This window comes from Pelophylax lessonae (genome assembly GCF_965119305.1).
Source record: "Pelophylax lessonae genome assembly, chromosome: 5".
NCBI classification, from domain to species: domain Eukaryota; kingdom Metazoa; phylum Chordata; class Amphibia; order Anura; family Ranidae; genus Pelophylax; species Pelophylax lessonae.
Genome location: NC_138772.1, coordinates 441,004,228 through 441,026,170, shown reverse-complemented (window position 1 = coordinate 441,026,170; position 21,943 = coordinate 441,004,228). Strand labels below are relative to the sequence as shown.

Here is a 21,943-nt window from a genome sequence, read left to right as displayed (position 1 = left end):
TGTACACCCACTTACATCCAACAGAAAGGAATGAGATTAAAATTCTGGGGTGGTTGGAACAAAACCATAAAACAAGACCCCCCTAGAGAGATTGCAAGTGATAACTTACTGTGTGAAAATAATTATTATAAAAAAAAAAATGTTGTTGCGGTGGAATTGCTGCATGGCTGAGTCACAGAATCCTTATTAATTCAACTTTATGCTGCTGTTCTGGATTGTTTGTCAGTAAAGACTCCCTAATGCAGAATGTGGTCTCAGATCTACACAGACTTTCTGATGACAAGTTTCATTCTGATCCACAGACTACCAGATACTAAAATACAATACACTTTAGGCTTACTAATGCAATAACCCATGGCAATCTCTATCACTGATCTGCTGATCAGAAATGTGATTAGTTCTTCCAAAGGACTGCACTTTTAGATTTAGGTTTAGCTATACAGTATGCCTTGAATCATGAAGGTAAACCGCATAATTCATTCTATTTATTTTGGCTGTTTGCTCTTTAATTTTTTTAATATAACTTTTTTTTTTAATACAGAATTTGTATAACGTTTTTGACAAAATTAAAAGTTCAAATTTATTTTAAGGAAACATACCAAGAGAAATACACAGACTTCCATTGCTGACTTACATTTGAAAATGCTAGCTATCCGTCTTTCCTTAAGCCTCGTACACACGTACTGATCGTCGGCCGAACGATCGGCCGTCTTTTGTCCAGGGCTGTCGTGTCTGTTGAAAACTGCAAAAGACTGCACACAAATTTTGTCGGCCAACAACAGCCGACTGCAGAAGTGATGTAATGTGATGGTTAACTTTCCTTGTCTTTTTTCTTTTCTGAGCATGCCCAGTCTTGCAAATCTGCTGTCTGTCAGCCGAAATCTGTACTGACTGACGCACAATCGGCCGTTCTGGTGTTGGCCAACAAAAATTTTAATGCTTGAACGACAGATTCTGTTCGGCCGAAAATGCGCTGTCGGAAGCATCATACTAACAAGCCTACAATCGGCCGATCGGTCGTCGGCTGAATATTTACGGCCGACAATCGGTACGTGTGTACGGGGCATTACTTTTGAAAATGCTAGCTATCCGTCTTTCCTTAGTTTTAGTACTTTAGTACTCTGAGTCTCTGACCTAGAACAAGTATGTAGCAAGTGAAGTTAGAGAAAAGCAAGAACTCTGGACCTGCCTACTTGTTCTGGCTCAGAGACTCAAAGTGGTTGATTTACTAAAGGCAAATAGGCTGTTCACCTAACAGTGAAATTTTCATTTTGCAAGATTTTTTTCCTTTAGCTTAGTGGATGTGATGAAAACTAACATTGCAAAGAATACCCAATCACGTGCAAGGAAAAAAAAATATAATAATTTTTGCTTGTACATGATTGGATAATGAATGTCAACAGAGCCTTACCTCATTCACTAAGCTAAGGGAAAATTCCTTTTCAAGGTGAACAGTCTGGAATTGATTTCCTAAAACTGGAGAGTACAAAATCTGGTGCAGCTCTGCATAGAAACCAATAAGCTTCCAGTTTTTTTTTTTTTTGGTAAAAAGTGTAAATGAACAAGCTGAAGTTAGAAGCTGATTGGCTTCAGCTGCACCAGATTGTGCACATTCCTATTTTAGTAAATCAACCCCTCTATTCGCCTTTAGTAAATCAACCCCAAAGTATTGGGATCATTGGATCAACATGACAGCCAGACATCCAGCCCTTTCATAGTAAGAGATCAGTATGGGCACTATCCATAATCCTCTCAGAACAGGTGTCCTTTGATCAGAGCTGTCTTAGAAACCCAGTGGGAATTTATTTTCTTTTTACGGAAACAATAGTGAAAATTGGAATCCTATTGATTGCTGTGTGTTGCTGAGGTTTGCATGTTGTCGCTGCGCATTGCATTGCCTTATGGTATTGTATGCACTACAAATCTTAGCGTGCCCTTATAAAGGTAATACATTGGTACTTGTGGATGGACTGCTACCTATGGTGTAAGTCTGAAAGAAAGATGAGCATTTAAATTTATAAATCAGGTATAGATAGAATAGATGTGTTTCAATGTAGCAAGCCTGGGGTTTGTTCACACTAGTCATGCATTTTACTACACTTCCCAACACAGGTAGAATAAATGGATATAAAAGCAGTTATGGGTATCTAGGGTACTTTCCCACCGTTGCTTTGGTTTGAGCTGCACAGTGAATATTTAGTGGCTTGCGTAAAAATGTATGACCAAGTAGAATGATCCATCCTGCACAAAATACCATTAAACTATTTGGAGTATCAAAGAATGCAACTGCAAATGGTGGCACAGTAATCAAAATATAAAAATAGATGACATCACTGAGATAATAATTGGTAAAACAGGACTTAGTATTTGCAATGAGCACACAGAAGATACCTGAGAAGGGTTAACGTGTATTTTCAGCTTGACAAAGAGGCCCTTTGTGACTCTAAACCATAGTAAATCTGTTTTACACTTTATTATTGGTGTGCTGGTATTATCTTTATATGGCAACACACAGCAGGTGTTAATGCATGTATGGTAAATCTCATCTGGTGTGAGCTAGCCCAGTAGTTGCTCAGGTGAAGCACAAATATCCAGGTGCTGGTCGGATCCGCCGTCCAGTAATCAAGCTTCCAAAGAGAAAAAGTGACCGCACTCAGAGATGAATGAACTTGAAGTGTTTATTCCCATTCATAAAAGACAACGGTGCATCGAACAGACATGGACACGGTTGACGCGTTTCACGACTCTGTAGGTTATGAGTAAGCGACCTACAGAGTCGTGAAACGCGTCAACCGTGTCCATGTCTGCTCGATGCACCGTTGTCTTTTATGAATGGGAATAAACATGCGTTGGAACACTTCTCATCTGTTAATCTGTTATGAGACTTGATCCTCTCTGACCCAAACTTTATTTTTTGTGCACATGCAGGGAAACAATTGTGCATGTTTTTTCTGTAAGGAAAAGTAAGTGATTAGCTTTTATTATCACCTGTAGATTTATCCTATCCATTTTTTGAACTCTTGAAGATGAACAGCTCTATGTCTGGCAGTATAATGAATTTTAGGCTGCTGCTCACCAAACGTTTGCTCCCCTTTTGTGGTTACATTTGGGGGGATTTACTAAAACTGGTGCTCACAGATACTGGTGCAGCTGTGCATAGTAACCAATCAACTTCTAGGTTTTATTGCCGAAGCCTAAGGCCCCTTTTACAGGAACAGACTGACTGGGTCTGCCTGTCAGTTTTTTAAGCAGACCCGATGCTCCATTGCCCTCAATGGAGTGGCAGATGTCAACAGACATGTTTCCATTGACTCCTGCCGATATCCGATCCGATCCTGTCTGCTAAAAACAGACAGATGGGGATCTGTTCACCATCTGTCTGGCGGATCGGATTGGATGACAGTCAGATGGAAATGGACAGGCTGTTTGTTTCTATTTGGCCACCCCATAGAGAACAGCAGGCCGTGTCCGTGTCCACTCTGCATTAGCGGAGCAGACATGGACTTGTCATCCGTCTGCTCAGCGGGGATCAACTTCTAGGTTTTATTGCCGAAGCCTAAGGCCCCTTTTACAGGAGCAGACTGACTGGGTCTGCCTGTCAGTTTTTTAGGCGGACCCGATGCTCCATTGCCCTCAATGGAGTGGCAGATGTCAACAGACATGTGTCCATTGACTCCTGCCGATATCCGATCCGATCCTGTCTGCTAAAAACAGACAGATGGGGATCTGTTCACCATCTGTCTGGCGGATCGGATTGGATGACAGTCAGATGGAAATGGACAGGCTGTTTGTTTCTATCTGGCTGCCCCATAGAGAACAGCAGGCCGTGTCCGTGTCCACTCTACATTAGCGGAGCAGACACAGACTTGTCATCTGTCTGCTCAGCAGGGATCAGTGGAGAGATTCTCCACTGAGCAGGTGGATCCGCTGCCGGAGTCCACCCATTGTGAAAGGGGCCTTGTTGAATAACCTGAAGTTAGAAGCTGATTGGTTACTATGCACAGCTCCACCAGATTCTGTGTGCTCCAGTTTTAGTAAATCTCCCCCTTTGTTCCTGCCTGTTGAAAGCTGAGCAGATGGCTCAAGCTGTGAATTATGTCTTCTAACTCAATTTCTAACATCTTAGCAACAAGAACCTTTTTACTGATTATGATGTTATCTCTCACACATAGTCACTTGTATTTATTTTCTAGTACATCTCCTCACAACTCCATTAATCATTAAAAAATGTTAGCTCTTCTCTTTTTGCTTGGAAATCTTTGCAATTGATAAGACAAATATAACAACTCTGCTCTACTTATTCCCCATACTACCCACATAAAATCATACTTGGGCTGGTTGACTTGATAGCCAGAATCAGATAAAGAATGACCAAATGTAAAAACATTAGAGGTCCCAGAATAACCTGATAACTAGTAAATTATGGGACAGGTTCATTCCAAACCTTTTCCTTTTCATATCTGTAAGTTGTCAAAGCATGTTTGCTGGATCCAAACTCTATGAAAAGTAAAGAAGTTTGTGACTGGAGGGGAGAAGAACTCTTACTCCATTGATGGATTTTAAATTTAAAACTGTCAATACTTAGTCTCTGGCATTAAGGAACACTCTGACTATAGAAACATCTTAACAGTTCCAAAAACCTGTGAACATATGTTTTTATCAGAATAGTAGAAACTTATTGCATTGCTCTGATCAGCTTAAACAACTGAAAATGTCAAACTTGGTCAATAGACTTAGCTCTCTTGAGAAGGTGTACCGAAGGTCTCAACCCTCGAGACCTATCCCTATTTTAAATATGTTGGTTAAAGAAAATTTGTTATCATGCAAAGTAATTGTTTGAGGGGTCTCTGATGGAAGTAGCTATCCTCTGATTCCCAGTTCCATAGTCCTTACATAATGTTCAGTGAATTTGAGCAGCTGTCTCATTGACTTGAACTACCATCCAGTTTGGGGATTGGGGCTATCCTCACTTCCAAACTTTAGGTGTGTATTTGCACACCTTTAGCAATACCTATAGGTCTCGGAGTATTCTATACCCTTAAATGTAATTGTATAGTGTTCAATTTCAGTTTATTTTTATGTGGTACTTTGTTTTTATTTAGAATTAATTTGATGCATTTTTGATATGGTTTCAGTCAATGACATCTTTACGTAAAATGCTTATAAAACATACTACAATTGCATTTTACATGTCTTCTAAGGCATGGAACTGCATACAGAATGTGTATGCCACATAAAGAAAACTCAGGTAAAATGGTATTAACCACTTGCCGACCGCCGCACGACTATTTACGTCGGCGGTCAGCCCCTCACAGGCAGAGCGACGTAGGGATACGTCGCTAGCCTGTGAGGGTCTAGGGAGCGAGCGCGCGCCGCCGGAGGCGCGCTCCCGCGTGGTCACGGACCCCCCCCGCGCGTGTGACCGGTGGACCCGATGTCTGCCGGTCACTCGCGATCTTCGGGTGGAGAGGGAGAAAGGCAGGAGGCTGATGTAAACAAGCCGCCTGTCATTCTCCCCTGTGTAGAAACAGTGATCATACGGTTCTACTATGTAGGACCGTTGATCACTGTTCCTACACCTCAAGCCACAGCCAATCACAGTTAGAATCACGCCTCTAGGGATACACATAACCCCTCCCTCTCAAAAAAAGTTAACCCTTCACTGCCAGTGTAATTTTACAGTAACAGTGCATATGTATAGCACTTATTACTGTAGAAATGTCACTGGTAACCCCAAAAGTGTAAAAAATGTCAGTCAAGGGTCCGATCTGTCCGCCGCAATGTCGCAGTCCCGCAAAAAAATCGCAGATCGCCGCCATTACGCGTTAAAAAAAAAACAACAAAAATGACAAAAATCTTTCCCTTTGTTAGTAAACGCAATAACTTTTGCGCAAACCAATCAAAATACGCTTTTTGCGATTTTTTTTACCAAACATATGGTAAAAAAAAATTGGCCCAAAATGTTAAAAAATTTTGATTTTTACTTTTTTTTGGGGGGGAATTTCATATAAAAAAATGTGAAAAATATTGTTATTTTTGCAAAATTGATGCTGTTTTTTTGTTTATAGCGCAAAAAGTAAAAATCGCACAGGTGATCAAATACCACCAAAAGAAAGCTCTGTTTGTGGGAAAAAAAGGACGTCAAATTCGTTTAGGTACAGCGTCGCATGACCGCGCAATTGTCCGTTAAAGTCACGCAGTGCCAAATCGCAAAATAGGCCCTGGTCAGGAAGGGAGTAAAATCTTCCGGGGCTTAAGTGGTTAAAATGCACTTAAAGGGAAACTACAATTCCACCTGTTCTCCTTGAAGCCCCTTTGTATGTTTCTTTTCTCACATCCTTATATATCCAATTTTCCTGCATTTTGCAGGCTGGTCTGATGATGTCACTGGTGCTTTTTCCTGTTCCTCGTGGCAGTGGGTGGTCTTTCCTCTTGGACTCACATAATGACATGTAAGCGCCACTCAGTCCAGGAGTACTGTGAGCTCAAGTTGTATGGTTTTCCACCAGATGGTAAGTCTATGACAACCTAGTCTTATAGGAATGAGTTGATTGACGCTGGCTGTCATTCAACCAGGAAGACTGTGGACTACTTGTGGGGGAAAAGAAGTACTGCCAAGGATAGCTCTGGAATGAAGGTTAGTAGTGCAGAAAAAGCTGTTTTATATTTTAAAATGTGAGGTACAGCAAATTAAAACCAAACAAATAAACAAAAAAATTGAGTTTTACTTTAAAAAATAAAATGCATGTTAAAAAAATTTGTTATTTTTTTTTTTTTAACAAGGAGTTTGGAATGGGCCTTTAAAAACATCAACTACCATCAGAGGCCTCTAAGACAAACTTTCAGCTTATAGCTCAACCCCCGGGAAAAGTAGAAATCCTTCCTTGCAGTAAAGCTGCACCTGCACTACAAGGGCTAAATGACTGTTTAGTCCAGAGGACAGTAAAGGCACTTTTAATTGCCTAGTTCTTTTCTTTGCCCAAAAAATGGTGAACGGACAGTGGACTGTCCATAGGGTCCTCATGTCCAATGCAGAGCTATGGTCCCTGAATCAGTCTTAATGACATCAGGGGGCACTGACCTCCAGAGTGCAGGGGGGAAAAAGGCTGCAGGGACCAGAGGTTCAAGTGTGTTGTAAATAAAACAGTTTTAACCGACCCCCCAGACACAAATGAGCAGTTAATCTTTGCAGCTCAGGCATAGCCCCATTGGATGGAAGGGCCTTTTACTTTTCGAGGATCTCAGCTTTATTGACTGGTCTTTATTTTAAAGTGAAACCTATGAAGACAAGAAATATAAGAGCTCCAATGACTGAATTGCTTTTTAAAGGTGCAGAAAGCAGGGTTGTCATCCTGATCTTAGTTTCACTAGGATGGAGCCAAGATCAGAAGCCCTGAAAACTGTACCTGGCAGGTTTACTATGATACCTTGCCTGGTTTACATTGTAAGCATTGTCATCACTCATTACAATATTTCCCATCACTAAAAGGGGTGACAAATAAGGTGTACAATATCAAAGAGATATATAAAAGAATAAACAATGGTAATATTAAGAGCTGCAGTACTGTAGTAGCACTGTTCACAGTGGGTATAGGGGAGCTGTATACTAACACAGTGGACAAGAGCAGTTTCTCATAGAAGGAATATTATTGTGGTAATGAATTGAGCCAGGAGAAGGAGAAGACATGATGTGAAGAGTCTGCGTTTTCAGACTGATTCGTTTCTGGAGGCCCCCGTCCATCTCCCAGGGCTGCTGCTGCCTCAGATCCAGTCTGTAAGAAAAGCAGCTTTGTATGAGATACAAGACATTCACAGATTGGATGGAAACTGTAAGAGAGATGTACACAAATATTCACCTACTACCTGTATCATAACTAAACAGAACATTGAAGGATATCAATCATGAGACAAATATGTGACCGCTGTCTCTGATCCCAATAAGCACTGCTTAGAGGCAAGCACACAGCAAGGGAATTCAGAGAAAAATAAAAACGTCCTAAAAATGACATCCGGCATTGCCAAAAGAGGATGTTGGCAATGTCAGACTACATATTGGGATTGTTTTATTAAAGTAATAGAGCATGTTTACTTTGCAACATAAATATACACTTAGCTTGAATAAGGTGAAGCAGTATTCACTTCGATCATCTAATCTTTTACAAACTGAAATCTTGTTTTTAATTTTTCCTACACGTGACTGGATATTCAAGGGAATTGAAAAGAGTAGAACATATTTATATTAGAAAGTTCCTTAGCTTGGTGAATGATGTGAAGCTAAGGGGAATTTAAAGTTTAGAAAGAAAACCCAAGCAGCAAGGTTAAGGTGCAGGACAGCACAATTTCACCTCATTTACTAAGTTAAGTGTCTATTTACTTTCTAGGTACAAAATGTATTTCCTAGTTTAATGGCCTATATTCATTTAACATTTTAAGCCATAGCAAACACAGCTTCATGGTATTTTTCTAAGCTAAGTGAATATTCACTTTGCTAAGTAAGCAGCCACTACTCCTTTGGTAAATCAACTCTATTTTCCTAGTAGAAATCTTCTTTAAAAGGGGTTTCTACTTATGGCAAAAGAGAAGAAACCTTTTCATTCTGCTGGCTAGTCAGCTGTAGTAAAAAAAAATGCTCTAAGACGCTTAACCTGTGTTTCTTAGCCTTCTTTTTTCATGAAATGCTTGCTCAGATAGCCTTTTAAAGCCCAACTCCAAGAAAAGAAAATGAAATTTAAATAGTGCATTGTGCATCAATTACCATACTTCTCAATCTTGATTTTAAACAAATCTTCCTAAACTATCCAGCAGTATAATGGATCACAGTCACAGTTTCTTCTTTGAGCCAGGTTCATTTCTTGCTCAAGGGTTTAGACATTTCTCCCGCTGATTTTCTTCTTGGGCACTGGCTATTCTCCTTGAGGTCTCCTGCTTCTAGAGCCAATGAGAGTGGACACAACTACTGAAGGTGTTGCCTACCCCAAAAGGAGATTTCCACATCATGCAGGCAGTGATGTGGACATCCAAAGAAGGACCCCCAAGAAGTAAAGAAAAGATGAGAGAAGGTTCATCATGTGACCATGGCTTTGGGGGCTTTGTGTAAAAAAGGGCAGAGGCATATTCTGGGTAATTATAGGCCGGTCAGCCTGACGTCAATAGTATGTAAACTTCTGGAGGGGATGATAAGGGACTATATCCAAGAGTTTGCTAAAGACAACAACATCATCAGCAGTAATCAGCACAGGTTTACAAAAGGGCGTTCTTGTCAAACCAATCTATTAACATTCTACGAGGAGGTGAGCTGTGAGCTATATAGGGGGAGACCAGTGGATGTGGTGTACTTGGATTTTGCTAAGGCGTTTGATACAGTTCCCCACAAATGCTTAATTTATAAAATAAGAATTTTTGAATCCTATCACTTAGTACCCAGTGTTAGTGGCCATCATCCCGATAGACAGATACAAAGAGGGTACCCTAATGGTTTGGGACTTTAAATGCTACTAAAACACTGAAAGAAATATGCTGCCATCTTCCACAGGAAGACGCAGACTTCCACCTTCAGGAATACTCCACGTTATGGACTGATACTTCCATCATACTTTGTTGACCTCTAGCCATGAGAAAAACTCATTTTTAGCAGGTATTCTATACCGGCCTATATGCCCATCAAGGATTTTCCCGGACTAACTGTGGATCATTGTGGCGCCCACGGTCTTGCCGCTTACGGGCATATAAGCTGCAGCTGCCAAAGCCGGCAGGATATTAGCATGCATAAGGAGGGGGATGTATTCCAGAGATAAAACTATAATCCTACCACTTTATAAAACTCTGGTCCGGCCGCATCTGGAGTATGCTGTCCAGTTCTGGTTGCCAGTCCTCAGAAGGGATATGTTGGAGCTGGAGAGAGTCCAAAAAAGGGCGACTAAACTAATTAGGGGATTGGAGGACGTTAATTATGAAGAGCGTTTACAAGCGCTTAATTTATTCTCCCTGGAGAGGAGACGCCTGAGAGGGGACATGATAGCAATTTACAAATACCTCAACGGTGATCTCAGCATAGAAAAAAAACTATTCAGTTGCAAGGATTGCATGAGGACATGAGACCATACAATGCGATTAGAGGAGAAGCGTTTTAACCTCAGGCAACTCAGGGGGTTCTTTACTGTTAGAACTACAAGACTGTGGGATTCTCTGCCACAAAAGCTAGTTACTGCGGGAAGTATGGCTACTTTCAAAAGACTCTTGGACGTACATCTTAAGGATAAGAACATTCAGGGGTATGAGAAATGATTATGGCCATACACACCTACACAGGTTGAACTGGATGGACTATAGTCTTTTTTCAACCTCAAATACTATGTAACTATGTAACTATGTGTAAGTAATATGGGCATTTGGATATAATTTTTATTTTCATACCAGTGGTTAGTTAGAGAGGGGTTGGACGGAACAGCTGGGAGTTGGGGTTGCTAATATCCTGGAGTTGGGCTTTAAAGCAATAGCTTTTCCGGTCAGATTTCTGTTTAACCAAAAAGTTTTTTCTATATGCACTATAAACAGCTGAAGCTCACAGATCATCATTGTTGTATATCAGTCAACAAAGCATTATTCACTTTCCAGATGAAAAATACATTTTCCATTAAATCCAAAAAAAGAATATCTCAGCCCTTTGAACAATAGCAGAAACTGATTGTATTTCTTAGCAGTCAATCTATCCAGATATAATAGTGTTTGCATGGACAGTTGATTTTTGTGTGTTCAAACTGACATGCTGCAATGCTATATTTTTTCTTTGGCAGAATATATAACTTTAATGGTCATAAAGGCTTTGTGTGATACTTACAATCAATTTTGATATGGATGTTTCAGGGAGGCACATATATTTATAAAGCAGTCAGATTTGCTTGTCCATTCTGGGTCAAATAGCATAAGCTCACATCTACTAACATGTCACTCAAAAGGAAACACTGCTTACTCTACTAGCTACACAATTAATAATATTCACTGTACATTAGCTAGATGCATTCATTTGTGCATGCATCAGGCTGAATTAAGGAATTACTGAAAATTTGCAATTAAAATGCAATGTTTTTCCATGGAAACTCTCTCCCCCCGAAACCCCCTCCTCATTCTGGCACACAAGTCACATAGGCTGTTTGTTTTTGCCATGGCAAGGGGGAAGCGACTGAGCAACTTCATTCCATAAAGTCAGGCCGCATGCCCCTCTACAATGAGTGAGTGCATTGGCAGTGATCCCCTCCCAAAGTACCAGTACCTGGTGCAGATGGGCACTTTAGCACCTGAAGGGTTGCATCATCATGGGGGGGAGGGTTGTTTATGTGTAAGCTATCCTGTTGCATATGGAAATATGAAAAGGGGAAGTTGTCCCAGGATCTAGGTCCACCAAACCATTGGCCATTTCTAGACCTCGGCAAGCCACCATTAACCACTTTAACTCCGCTCACATTGCTGCTACTGCAGCAATGTGGCTCGTTATCGTCCAGCGACGTAGACCTACGTTGCTGGACTCCGCCCCTTGTGGGCGGCGCACGCGCGCCGCCGGAGGCTCGCTCCCGCTGTGTTCAGTCACAGCGGGAGTCGGGCCAGGGGAGGAGCGGCGGCGATCGACGCTGCTCTTCCCCGATCGTCGGGGAATCTAGTTTGGAGATCCGCCCGCTTGTGTAAACAGAGCGGGCGGTTCTCCTCAAGTGACAGGCAGGGACAGATTGCAGTGTTCAGCATAGCTGAACATCCGATCTGTCCCTGACTCACTCAGTCACCTCCCCCCACACACGTTAGTAAGCACCAGGCATACATTAACCCCTCCCTCTCCAATAAATTTAACCCCTTTCCTGCCAGTGTCATTTTTACAGTAACAGTGCATATATAAAGCACTGCTTACTGCAGTAATGTCACTGGTAACCCCAAAAGTGTCAAAAATGTCAGTCAAGGGTCCGATCTGTCTGCCGCAATGTCGCAGTCCCGCAAAAAAAATCGCAGATCGCCGCCATTACTCGTTAAAAAAAAAAATGACAATGACAAAAATCTTTCCCTTTGATAGTAAACGCGATAACTTTTGCGCAAACCAATCAAAATACGCTTTTTGCAATTTTTTTTTTACCAAACATATGTAGCATAAAACAAATTGGCCGAAAATGTTAAAAAATTTTGATTTTTACTTTTTTTTTGGGAATTTCATATAAAAAAAATGTGAAAAATATTGTTATTTTTGCAAAATTGACGCTCTTTTTTTGTTTATAGCGCATGATCAAAAATCGCACAGGTGATCAAATACCACCAAAAGAAAGCTCTGTTTGTGGGAAAAAAAAGGACGTCAAATTTGTTTAGGTACAGCACGACCGCGCAATTGTTTGTTAAAGTCACGCAGTAAAAAATTGCAAAAAAACCACTGGTCAGGAAGGGGGTAAAATCTTCCGGGGCTTAAGTGGTTAATGTAACGGCACCAGGTTTGGAAAGTCAGCAGAACATTTTTTTATATTTTGGTGGGCCAATGGTTTTAGAAGAATATGTAATGATCCATCCAATCACCAGACCTCACACCATGGTGATCGAGTCACTACATGCGAGTCAACAGATATCATAACAAATACAGATAACAGGATATACAGTACATTACTTTGTATATGACCACATGGCACAGCTGTTTTAGTTCATTCTCTATTAGTGAAAGCTGCATGTTAATGTACAGAAACAAATATCGATGACTGAAGTATGAAACAGAAATTGTAACATTGTTAATAAAGCATGACTATTTGATCCATTCAAAGAAACCATGTAAATGCCAAAGCATAAATAAACAGTAACTAATGCATAAATGATACAAATATCCAAAAGTTTCTAATGAGGCAGTATTGGCAAACACCCAAACATTTGTTCTTTCCTCTGTACATAAGTTGAATGTTTGATGGTAACACAGAGTTCAATTCATCTAGAGTGATAATGACTTATTTAGTTAATCAAAACCATTTTCACCCCTCAAAGTCAGTTTATTTTCTATTAGTCTGCAGAATGATAGAACTAATTGAGACAGTTTTAGCTGTCTGAGTGTGGCGCATCCTCTGCTGTTTTTCCTAACACTAATGGTGGCATCATGTGATGTTTAGGCTCCAGAAAGGGTAAATATAATATATTGTCCTTAGATTTGTAAGAGATTATGGCACATCATTTAAGTAGTTTGAAGTAAAATAACCAGACGAAACAACATAGGATTTTAAAAGTGAGTAATGAGCATATAATACCCAAAATTTACATTTTTATTATACTTTAATTAAAAAAAACCAAAAAAACAAAAAAAACAATCAATTAACCAGTTCTGGACCGGAAGGATTTGCCCCCTTAATGACCAGGCCATTTTTTGCGATTCTGCGTTACTTTAATGGAAAATTGCGTGGTCGGGCGACGCTGTACCAAAATAAAATTGATGTCATTTTTTTTCCCACAAATAGAGCTTTCTTTTGGTGGTATTTGATCACCTGTGCAATTTTTATTTTCTTGCGCTATAAACAAAAAAAAAAAACCCCCCAAAAAAAAACTATATTTTTCACTTTCTGCTATATAACATTCCCCAAAAAAAAAAAAAAATTTAAAATCAAAAATGTTCATCCTTTTAGACCAATTTGTATTCTGCTACATATTTTTGTTAAAAATAAAAATCGCAATAAGCGTATTTTGATTTGTTTGCACAAGAGTTATCGGGTCTACAAACTGGGGGAAAGATTTATGTCATTTTTATTTATTTATTTATTTATTTTTTTACTAGTAATGGCAGCGATCTGTAATTTTTAGCGGGACTGTGACATTCCTGCGGACAGATTGAACCCCTAACTGACCTTTTTGACACTTTTGGGGGGACCAGTGACATTAGTACAATAATCAGTGCAAAAAATGTGCACTGCTACTATAATAATAACACTGGCAGGGAAGGGGTTAACCTAGTGGGTGATCAAAGGGTTAAATGTAAGCCTAGGGGAGTGTTTACTAACTGTGGGGGGAAGGGACTTATGAAATGATCACAGAGACCTGTGATCCTATATAGAAGGATCACAGGCGCTTTGTGATCATTTCAGAGAGAAGAACGGTCGGCTGTGTTTATAACAGCTGACTGTTCTTCTCTGTCAGTGGGGAGCGATCATGGGTGGCCAGTGTCAATCAGTGCAACCAGCCCCGTGCATTAGCATCCCCGCTGCCTAATGGGGGCTGAAGCACTGATGCCAGCGCGCGCTCGCCCCCCAGCACCACGCGTGCGACCGACGTAGTAAAACTGCGGCGGGCAGTCCGCAAGTGGTTAAATCTATGAAACATTTCTCCCCACAGGTATAATAATTGTATTACAAATGTGTATATTCCCATATATTTGTTTTTACCACCAAGTAGATTTTGCTATACAAACAATAGTTTCAGTTGTAGTTGCAACTTTGATTCATTTTGTAGAACATAGTTTACTTACTCACAAGTTATGGGGACAAGAAATCTAAGTTATTATAATAATAAAAAACTTTAGATAAAAATTATCACAACTTCGTGCCATAACATAAACTGATATCATTCACTTACCTATACATAGAGTCATAATATATGGTCATATCGCATAGACAGTACATTGTTCCTCATGCCCAGAAAAGTAAGGATGGCTGTAGATTGTTCATTTTTTTTGTTCAACCAGGATGGGGGAATCATCCCTGCTGAACTACTGTATTCTGACAGTGGGGAGACTTCCCAGCCATCAGAACACACTGTTCAGCGCTGCCAGCTATAGACTGTGGAGCTGATCGAGTAGGGAAAATCTGACAGGACCGTTTTACAGAAGTCAATTGATAGAATGACTTCTGTACAACCTCCCTGCCCACACATGGATCAAAATGTTTCTGATCCCTGCTAAACTGCAGCATTTTGATCCATATATGGCCAGCTTTAGTCCTAGAGATGACTAAGGGAAGCAACATATTATTATAGGGAACCTAGAAGTCACATAGAATAGTTTGAATCGTATTTACCGCCCACCTTTCATGGCATCATGTTCCTATGCTGACATCGGTTCCGGCCTAACACCATTCGCATCCCACTCTGGTTACCACCACGGCCGGTCACTTCCCATAGTGTTGCTTTTGCCGCCACACCACTTCAAAATGGGACACTGACACGCCATCCACTGAGAATCCTCATGTCCTGCCATGGATTTTACCTACATGCTTGTTATCATTTATAAAATGTGAGTGGCCAATTCCTTGTGCTTTTAATAAACCCAGGTATGTTAACCACTGCACTTAGTCTGTTTTTCTTCAATTTCTGCAGAGTTTTACTTCACTCCTAAGGGTGTTTCATCGTCCATCTCCTTTTGCATGTCCCATGAATGGACATTTACTAAGTGACTTTTAGTATAAATTCCTCCAGCGCCATTTTTCTGTGTTGTTATTACCTCAATGACTATTAATGTTTTAGGTATCATGGGGTTTATATAGTAAAGGCATATAGGTTGTTCACTTTGCATGGGAATTTTCCCCAGAGCTTGTGGATGAGGTGATGCACCGCTGAATGCCATCATGTTTTTTTATTTTACTTGCATGCGATTGAATATTCTTTGCAAAGTAAACCGTCACCACATTCCTGAAGCTCTGAGTCAAATTACATTGTAAAGTGCAACTTCTTTTGCAAAAAGAACAATCTTTTTGCCTTTAGTAAATCAACCCATATATGTACATGACTCTGGATGTCTGAATTTGCACCTTAAAAATTCTATATTGTTTAGTCTGGTGGCTACAGAGAGGGTTAGAGATGTCTTCTGCTGAATACTTAAACTCCAGCTTATCAGCAGGAAAATAACACAACTCAATCTCTTAAACTTTTTCTAACCTTCTATAAAATCTGACAGGTACACATACAGGTGTGTACTACATTAACCGCTTGCCGACTGCCGCACGACTATTTACGTCGGCAGTCAGCCCCTCACAGGCAGAGCGACGTAGGGCTACGTAGCTAGCCTGTGAGGGTCTAGGGAGCGAGCGCGCGCCACCGGAGGTGCGCTCCCGTGCGGTCACGGACCCCCCCGCGCGTGTGACAGGCAGACCCGATGTCCGCCGGTCACTCGCGATCGTCCGTTAGAGCGGGAGAAAGGCAGGCGGCTGATGTAAACAAGCCGCCTGTCATTCTCCCCTGTGTATGAATGGGGATCATACGGTTCTACTATGTAGGACCGTTGATCATTGTTCATACACATCAAGCCACAGCCAATCACAGTTAGAATCACGCCCCTAGGGACACACATAACCTCTCCCTCTCAAAAAAGTTAACCCCTTCACTGCCAGTGTCATTTTACAGTAACAGTGCATATGTATAGCACTGATTACTGTAGTAATGTCACTGGTAACCCCAAAAGTGTCAAAAATGTCAGTCAAGGGTCCGATCTGTCTGCCGCAATGTCGCAGTACCGCAAAAAAAAAAAGCGCAGATCGCCGCCATTATGCTTTAAAAAAAACAACAAAAATGACAAAAATCTTTCCCTTAGTTAGTAAACGCAATAACTTTTGCGCAAACCAATCAAAATATGCTTTTTGTGATTTTTTTTTACCAAACATATGTAGCATAAAACAAATTGGCCTAAAATGTTAAAACATTTTGATTTTTACATTTTTTTGGGGGGAATTTCATATAAAAAAATGTGAAAAATATTGTTATTTTTGCAAAATTGACGCTCTTTTTTTGTTTATAGCGCAAAAAGTAAAAATCGCACAGGTGATCAAATACCACCAAAAGAAAGCTCTGTTTGTGATAAAAAAAGGACGTCAATTTGTTTGGGTACAGCGTCGCATGACTGCGCAATTGTCCATTAAAGTCACGCAGTGCCAAATCGCAAAATAGGCCCTGGTCAGGAAGGGGGTAACATCTTCCGGGGCTTAAGTGGTTAAGTCTGTGAGTAAATAGAAGTTGTAGCATCATGCAATGTTTAGGCTATAGAGAGGGACGGGAAGATGTCCTCTGTTAACTTCTACAACTCCAGCTTATCAGTAGGAAGACTACATGGCATGAACTTTAAACTTTCTCTAACCTTCTACAGTATGGGCAGGTTTTTATATGTGTGTACTACATAAATTCTGTGCTCAAATGGAAATAAACAGTATCTCGTTATCAGTCATGTGGATTTTTTTGGTGTTCAGCACATTTTAGTTTGGGATCATCAGTTAAAAACGAGATAGTCTTTTGATAGGGGTCTTCCAGTTTCTGCATAGGGCTCATAGACTTTTGACCTTCACTTTAGCAAGGCACATGAATCTATACTCATAATGTGCAGTGCAGCTCATATGCCAAGACCAGGAATATGTTGCATTAATGTAAATATGCAAGGTTGAGCCTTCTGAAATGCTAAGCTTAATAAATATTTTAGTCCCTAGTTCCATTACCTGTTCTTGTTGCACGGTTTTACAGTTCATATCTTCCCAAGCTGTATATACTGATTCATCTAGATGCCTGGAGGCTTCTACCTGGGTTGGGGCTGATCTCTGAAACAGTCCAAGGCACTTACATTCAACTAAATTCAGGTTCCATTGTTGCCATCAATATTCCTGTCCTGATTTGCCCTGTGATGTTTCCTGCGCTGTATTTTTCATCAAAGCCAATTGCAGATGCTGTAAAACATCTTTCTTATAATATTGTCTGACGTCTTTGTAAGTTCAGTAAATACATATACTGTGTATGAAGATGACTGAGTCAAGTACTTTACAATATATTGTGGAATAATGGACCTCTTGGTATTTTTTTAAACCAGGTGATAATGGCATTCAGCTGCAGCCACCTTCAACAATACTCTTTTTGGTCGGATCTTGAATAGTGTCTAAAAACTGAAGTACCCCATCTTTAACAAGCATGCTACTAAGGCTAACGTGGCAGGATTTGCTGCTCAAATTTACTGAGCAGTTGTATTAATCCCTAATTGGAAATAAAGTGCTGGTTCTTAAAACCAACAAGGTACTGAAGGAAAAAGTCCTGAAGTGTACGTAAAGGCAATTTTTTTTCTTACGTTCTGGAAAGAGTGGAGAGGCATTAAAACATCAGTCAGTTTTTTTTATTTTTTTTTCTGTCTGTGCCCCCGTTAGAGAGATTAACCCTCTCTGTTTTTCCTGTTTACCATTATCATCGAAAGTGAAAGTAAAAGTAAATGAAAATCCCAAATTCTGGGTTGACACCAGAACAGTTATAGAGGGGAATTTTTTCAATAAGCTAACTAGTTCTGGTGATACTGGGGACACACAGGGATTCCTTCAATTTGGAGGGATTTTTCTCACTTCCTGTTTTGGCTATTCGACAGGAAATAAAGGGAAAGTGTGTTCGGCACTCTGATTATACTATTAAAGTGTAAGCACTTCAAAAAGACACAGGCTAAGTATTTTACCAAAACAAGCCTCTACTTTAAGTAATAATGCTACTTGACCCTCAAACATATATGCGTTGTTGCTGTTCAAAAAAAAAAAAATCTTTGATGTATTGAGTTTAGAAACAGATGGTCAGCTCCTGAATTACACAAGGTATTAATAAAATAAAAGGATTACTCCAAAGTTTTAAATACAGGCATTTATATGGTGCAAACAATTTACACAGGACATTACATGTTATACATTCACATCAGTCCTAGCCCTTAAGAAGATAACAATCTAAAGTCCTTACCCTACATATGCATACTGTACATACATGCACACATATACTAGGCCAATTTTCACAGGAGCCAATTAACCTACCAGCATGTCTTTGCATTGTGGGAGGAATCCAGTATACCCAGAGAAAACCCATGCAACCACAGATAGAACATGCAGACTCCACAGTACTGGCAGAAGTGCTAACCACTAAGCACTGCAGCTGTGCTGCCTAGGATTAAGATAGCAAGAACTAAAAAAACAACATCTTTTGTTACAATAAATCTCTGTTTTTGGCCCAAAAATATTGACTTTTTTTGTACAATAAGTTTAGTAATAAGTTGTATGCATTTGAGATTAAAAAAAACAATGTAGTTTAGCAAACAGGATTTCTTTTTCCCAAAAAAGTAGTGGTTCTAGTATTTTGCCACCTTCCTGCCTGCTACAGGTTCCTAACCACACCCCACAAAACACATGAAATAGCAGCCATGTTTGCTAATCAATCTGTTGGGTCAGAACTCAGAAGGAATTCTAAGGATTATGAAGATTCACGTATCTCTTGTTTTAAACCAGTGGCTCTGGATAGATGATTAATTACAGATGAATAAAATCATCATCCCAGACCTGCTGGATGGGGAGGGATGAAGGTGGTGCCTGTGTCTAGGGCTTGAAAGGGTCACACTGCCTTACTTGAAGGTTTATAGAGGAGGAGTGAAGCCAGAACCTTGATGGAGCACCAAGAGTAGAAGCTTTGCTGCTGAAGAGTGCCCTGGAGAGCTGGGAACAAGTTGCTAGCAATGGAAACTGCAGGAAGTGTTGTTGCCTAATTGTTAAGGTATTTGCACTCCTTGAGGCTGCTCAAGAGTCTGAATAGTACATATTGCTGGTCTAGGCTTAAAGTGGTTGTAAACTTCAGACTTGTATTATGAACAAAGCATATCCCTCAATAGTGTGTACTTGTCTCAATCTAGAGCACAATGTGTAATTTATATCTGCTGCCTCGTTCCTTTGCTATCAGCATGAATCACTTCTGACAAGCTTTCCAATGACAAAAAGAAACATGGTGATGGGGAGGGAGCTCCACCTGATAAACAGCCTCAGCTTTGTTCCTCTTTGTTGTGTGAAGGGGATGTGTCCCTTCTCTCCAATCAGCTCTCAGAGCTCTCCTCACTGAGCTCTGCAGAGTGTAACTTAATCTCTCCTCCCCCTTTTTTCTGACACCTCAGAAAAGCTTTTAAATTCTGCACTTTGAATGGATGTAGAGAAGAGCAAACTGCAGAAAAACAGGTACAAATTATGTAGGAGGATTTGTTTATTATCTGTGTATCATCTGAGGCCAGTCACTTCAATAGATATATGGAGGGGTTTACCCCAGTTTAAAGTGTCTTTCTGTATTGATTGTTAAGAGCTGAAACTATTAAAGTTGCATTTTAGTAACTTTTTGGGCATTCTGTGTCCTAACCCTCTCTCCCTGAGTTTATGGTCCTATTGTAAACTTTGTAAAGTGACTGGCACCCAATTTTTTTCAAACTCACAAGGAGTCAGGAATTACACCCTGAGGTTTGAGATGCTAGTCCACTGAGCTGCCTGCTGGTTCTATATGCCTCTCAGGGGTACACATCATGATTTAATTTTTGTGTTACTGTTCCACCCACTTTCGCTTTTTATTGCATAAGTGAGAATGAAGTGGCTGGAATTGCCCGCTGCCTACATACTTCTGGAATAAGAAAGCCACGTATCCCAAACGTATCCCAAAATATTTTCAGGCAATTCTGAGAATGCTGTCTGCACATGCATGCTGCAAATACCACATGTGTGCAGCCACTATTCAAACAAAATGGTTTCTGAGTAAAGTTCATACTGAGCATGCACAGCATATTCCTGCACGTTAACACGGAGGGGAGGGGGTGGGCAGGCATAAGTGAGTCCATGAAGTAAAGGGAGAGAGATTCCCCTGCCCTTACTGCAAAAAGCCAAGGCGATTAGAACAGTGAAAAGATAAAATCAAACATGCGTATTATTCTTTTTTTACTGTTTCAGAATGATTTTAAGGGTACCTTTATTTTATTTTGGAAAATGTAATTCAGGTACAGCAAACAACTGACACAACAAAGATGCACCCCAGTTAATTAATTATTCTATTGTAATATATATCCAGACTTAAACAGAATGGCAACAAAACATATTTACTTTAATTAGTAAGAATACAACGATGTACTTGTACATAATATTGTAGTGGAGGGCATTTTAGACTCAATATAACGGTACAGATTGGTCCTCTGTAGACGAGTTTTTAAAGCCGGAGTCTTGCATTCTTAGGCCTGCCATAGACAGCTTGAATCTTGGCCAGTTCAGCAGGAACATACAATACGATCAGCTTGGGTACAACTAGCCTGCTGGATTTTAAATGTGATTATCGCTAGCAGCTGGTATAGCCGCTAGCAATAATCACTGTCTTCTCCAAGGGGGGTATGTCGGGGGAAGCCCCCCCACTGAGAGAATACAATGATTCAGCTGGAGGGATTCCCCTGTCAACACTATTTGTGATTGCAGGAAAGAAACTTGCTCCATGCATGGCCTGCTATAGTTTTCAGTATCTAATCTGAATGGTTATACTGTCTCCTATCAGAGTAAACTGCACTTTCTCCACATATTCTTTATTATATGGCCTTCCATTGACCCCTGGCACATGTCTAACAATGCTGATTTAAATGTTTCTGTAATAATATAATCACCAAATGGTATTGTTTTTAAAATGCTTCCTCAACCATATTCTCATAATGAATGTTATTGTCAAGTTATATTTTTTTGCTGCGTGAGTGATGTCCAATGCCATTGCTTGATACCGGCCTTCGGGAAATACTCTGCTTATCAAGTTAGTGTGTAATTGGCTTTCCAAGACATAAATGAAAACACCATGTCCCTATGTCAACCTCCACTGCTTGTGGAAGCTAAAGAGCAGTAGGAGAATAGATAGATTTAACTAACATGGGACTGGTTATATCATTAGACATTTTCTTTCCAGGCTTTACCTTTGATAACTATTTTAAAGAGGCCATAAAGTTGAAACACAGTACCAGAATGTTGCCAAATAAAACATATGCAGATAATTTCTATTCCATACCATGTTAAAACTAAAGGCCATTGTATGCACTGTGCACCTTTTTTGTATCAACACACAGTTGCTGGTAAGTCTCTGGAAATGTATGTTTTGAAGCTTTAGTGTGGTTTGTAGTGATTGTATTTCTGAGAAACAACTAAACAATTTATAATTTTCTTCTTTGGTCTTTTTCACAGAATTCTCTTTA

General features: G+C 40.1%; 1 protein-coding gene across 2 annotated transcripts in view; it reads right to left on the bottom strand.

The window, feature by feature from the left end:
* Window positions 1-7,385: 7,385 nt before the first annotated feature.
* TRIM55 (tripartite motif containing 55) overlaps window positions 7,386-21,943 on the bottom strand; it is a 207,236-nt gene continuing 192,678 nt past the window's right edge. For both annotated transcript variants that reach the window (XM_082258106.1, XM_082258108.1), the window contains one exon: window positions 7,386-7,772. In XM_082258106.1, the coding sequence (XP_082114232.1) occupies window positions 7,647-7,772 (126 nt within the window). In that variant the 3' untranslated portion in view covers window positions 7,386-7,646. The remainder of the gene's footprint in view (window positions 7,773-21,943) is intronic.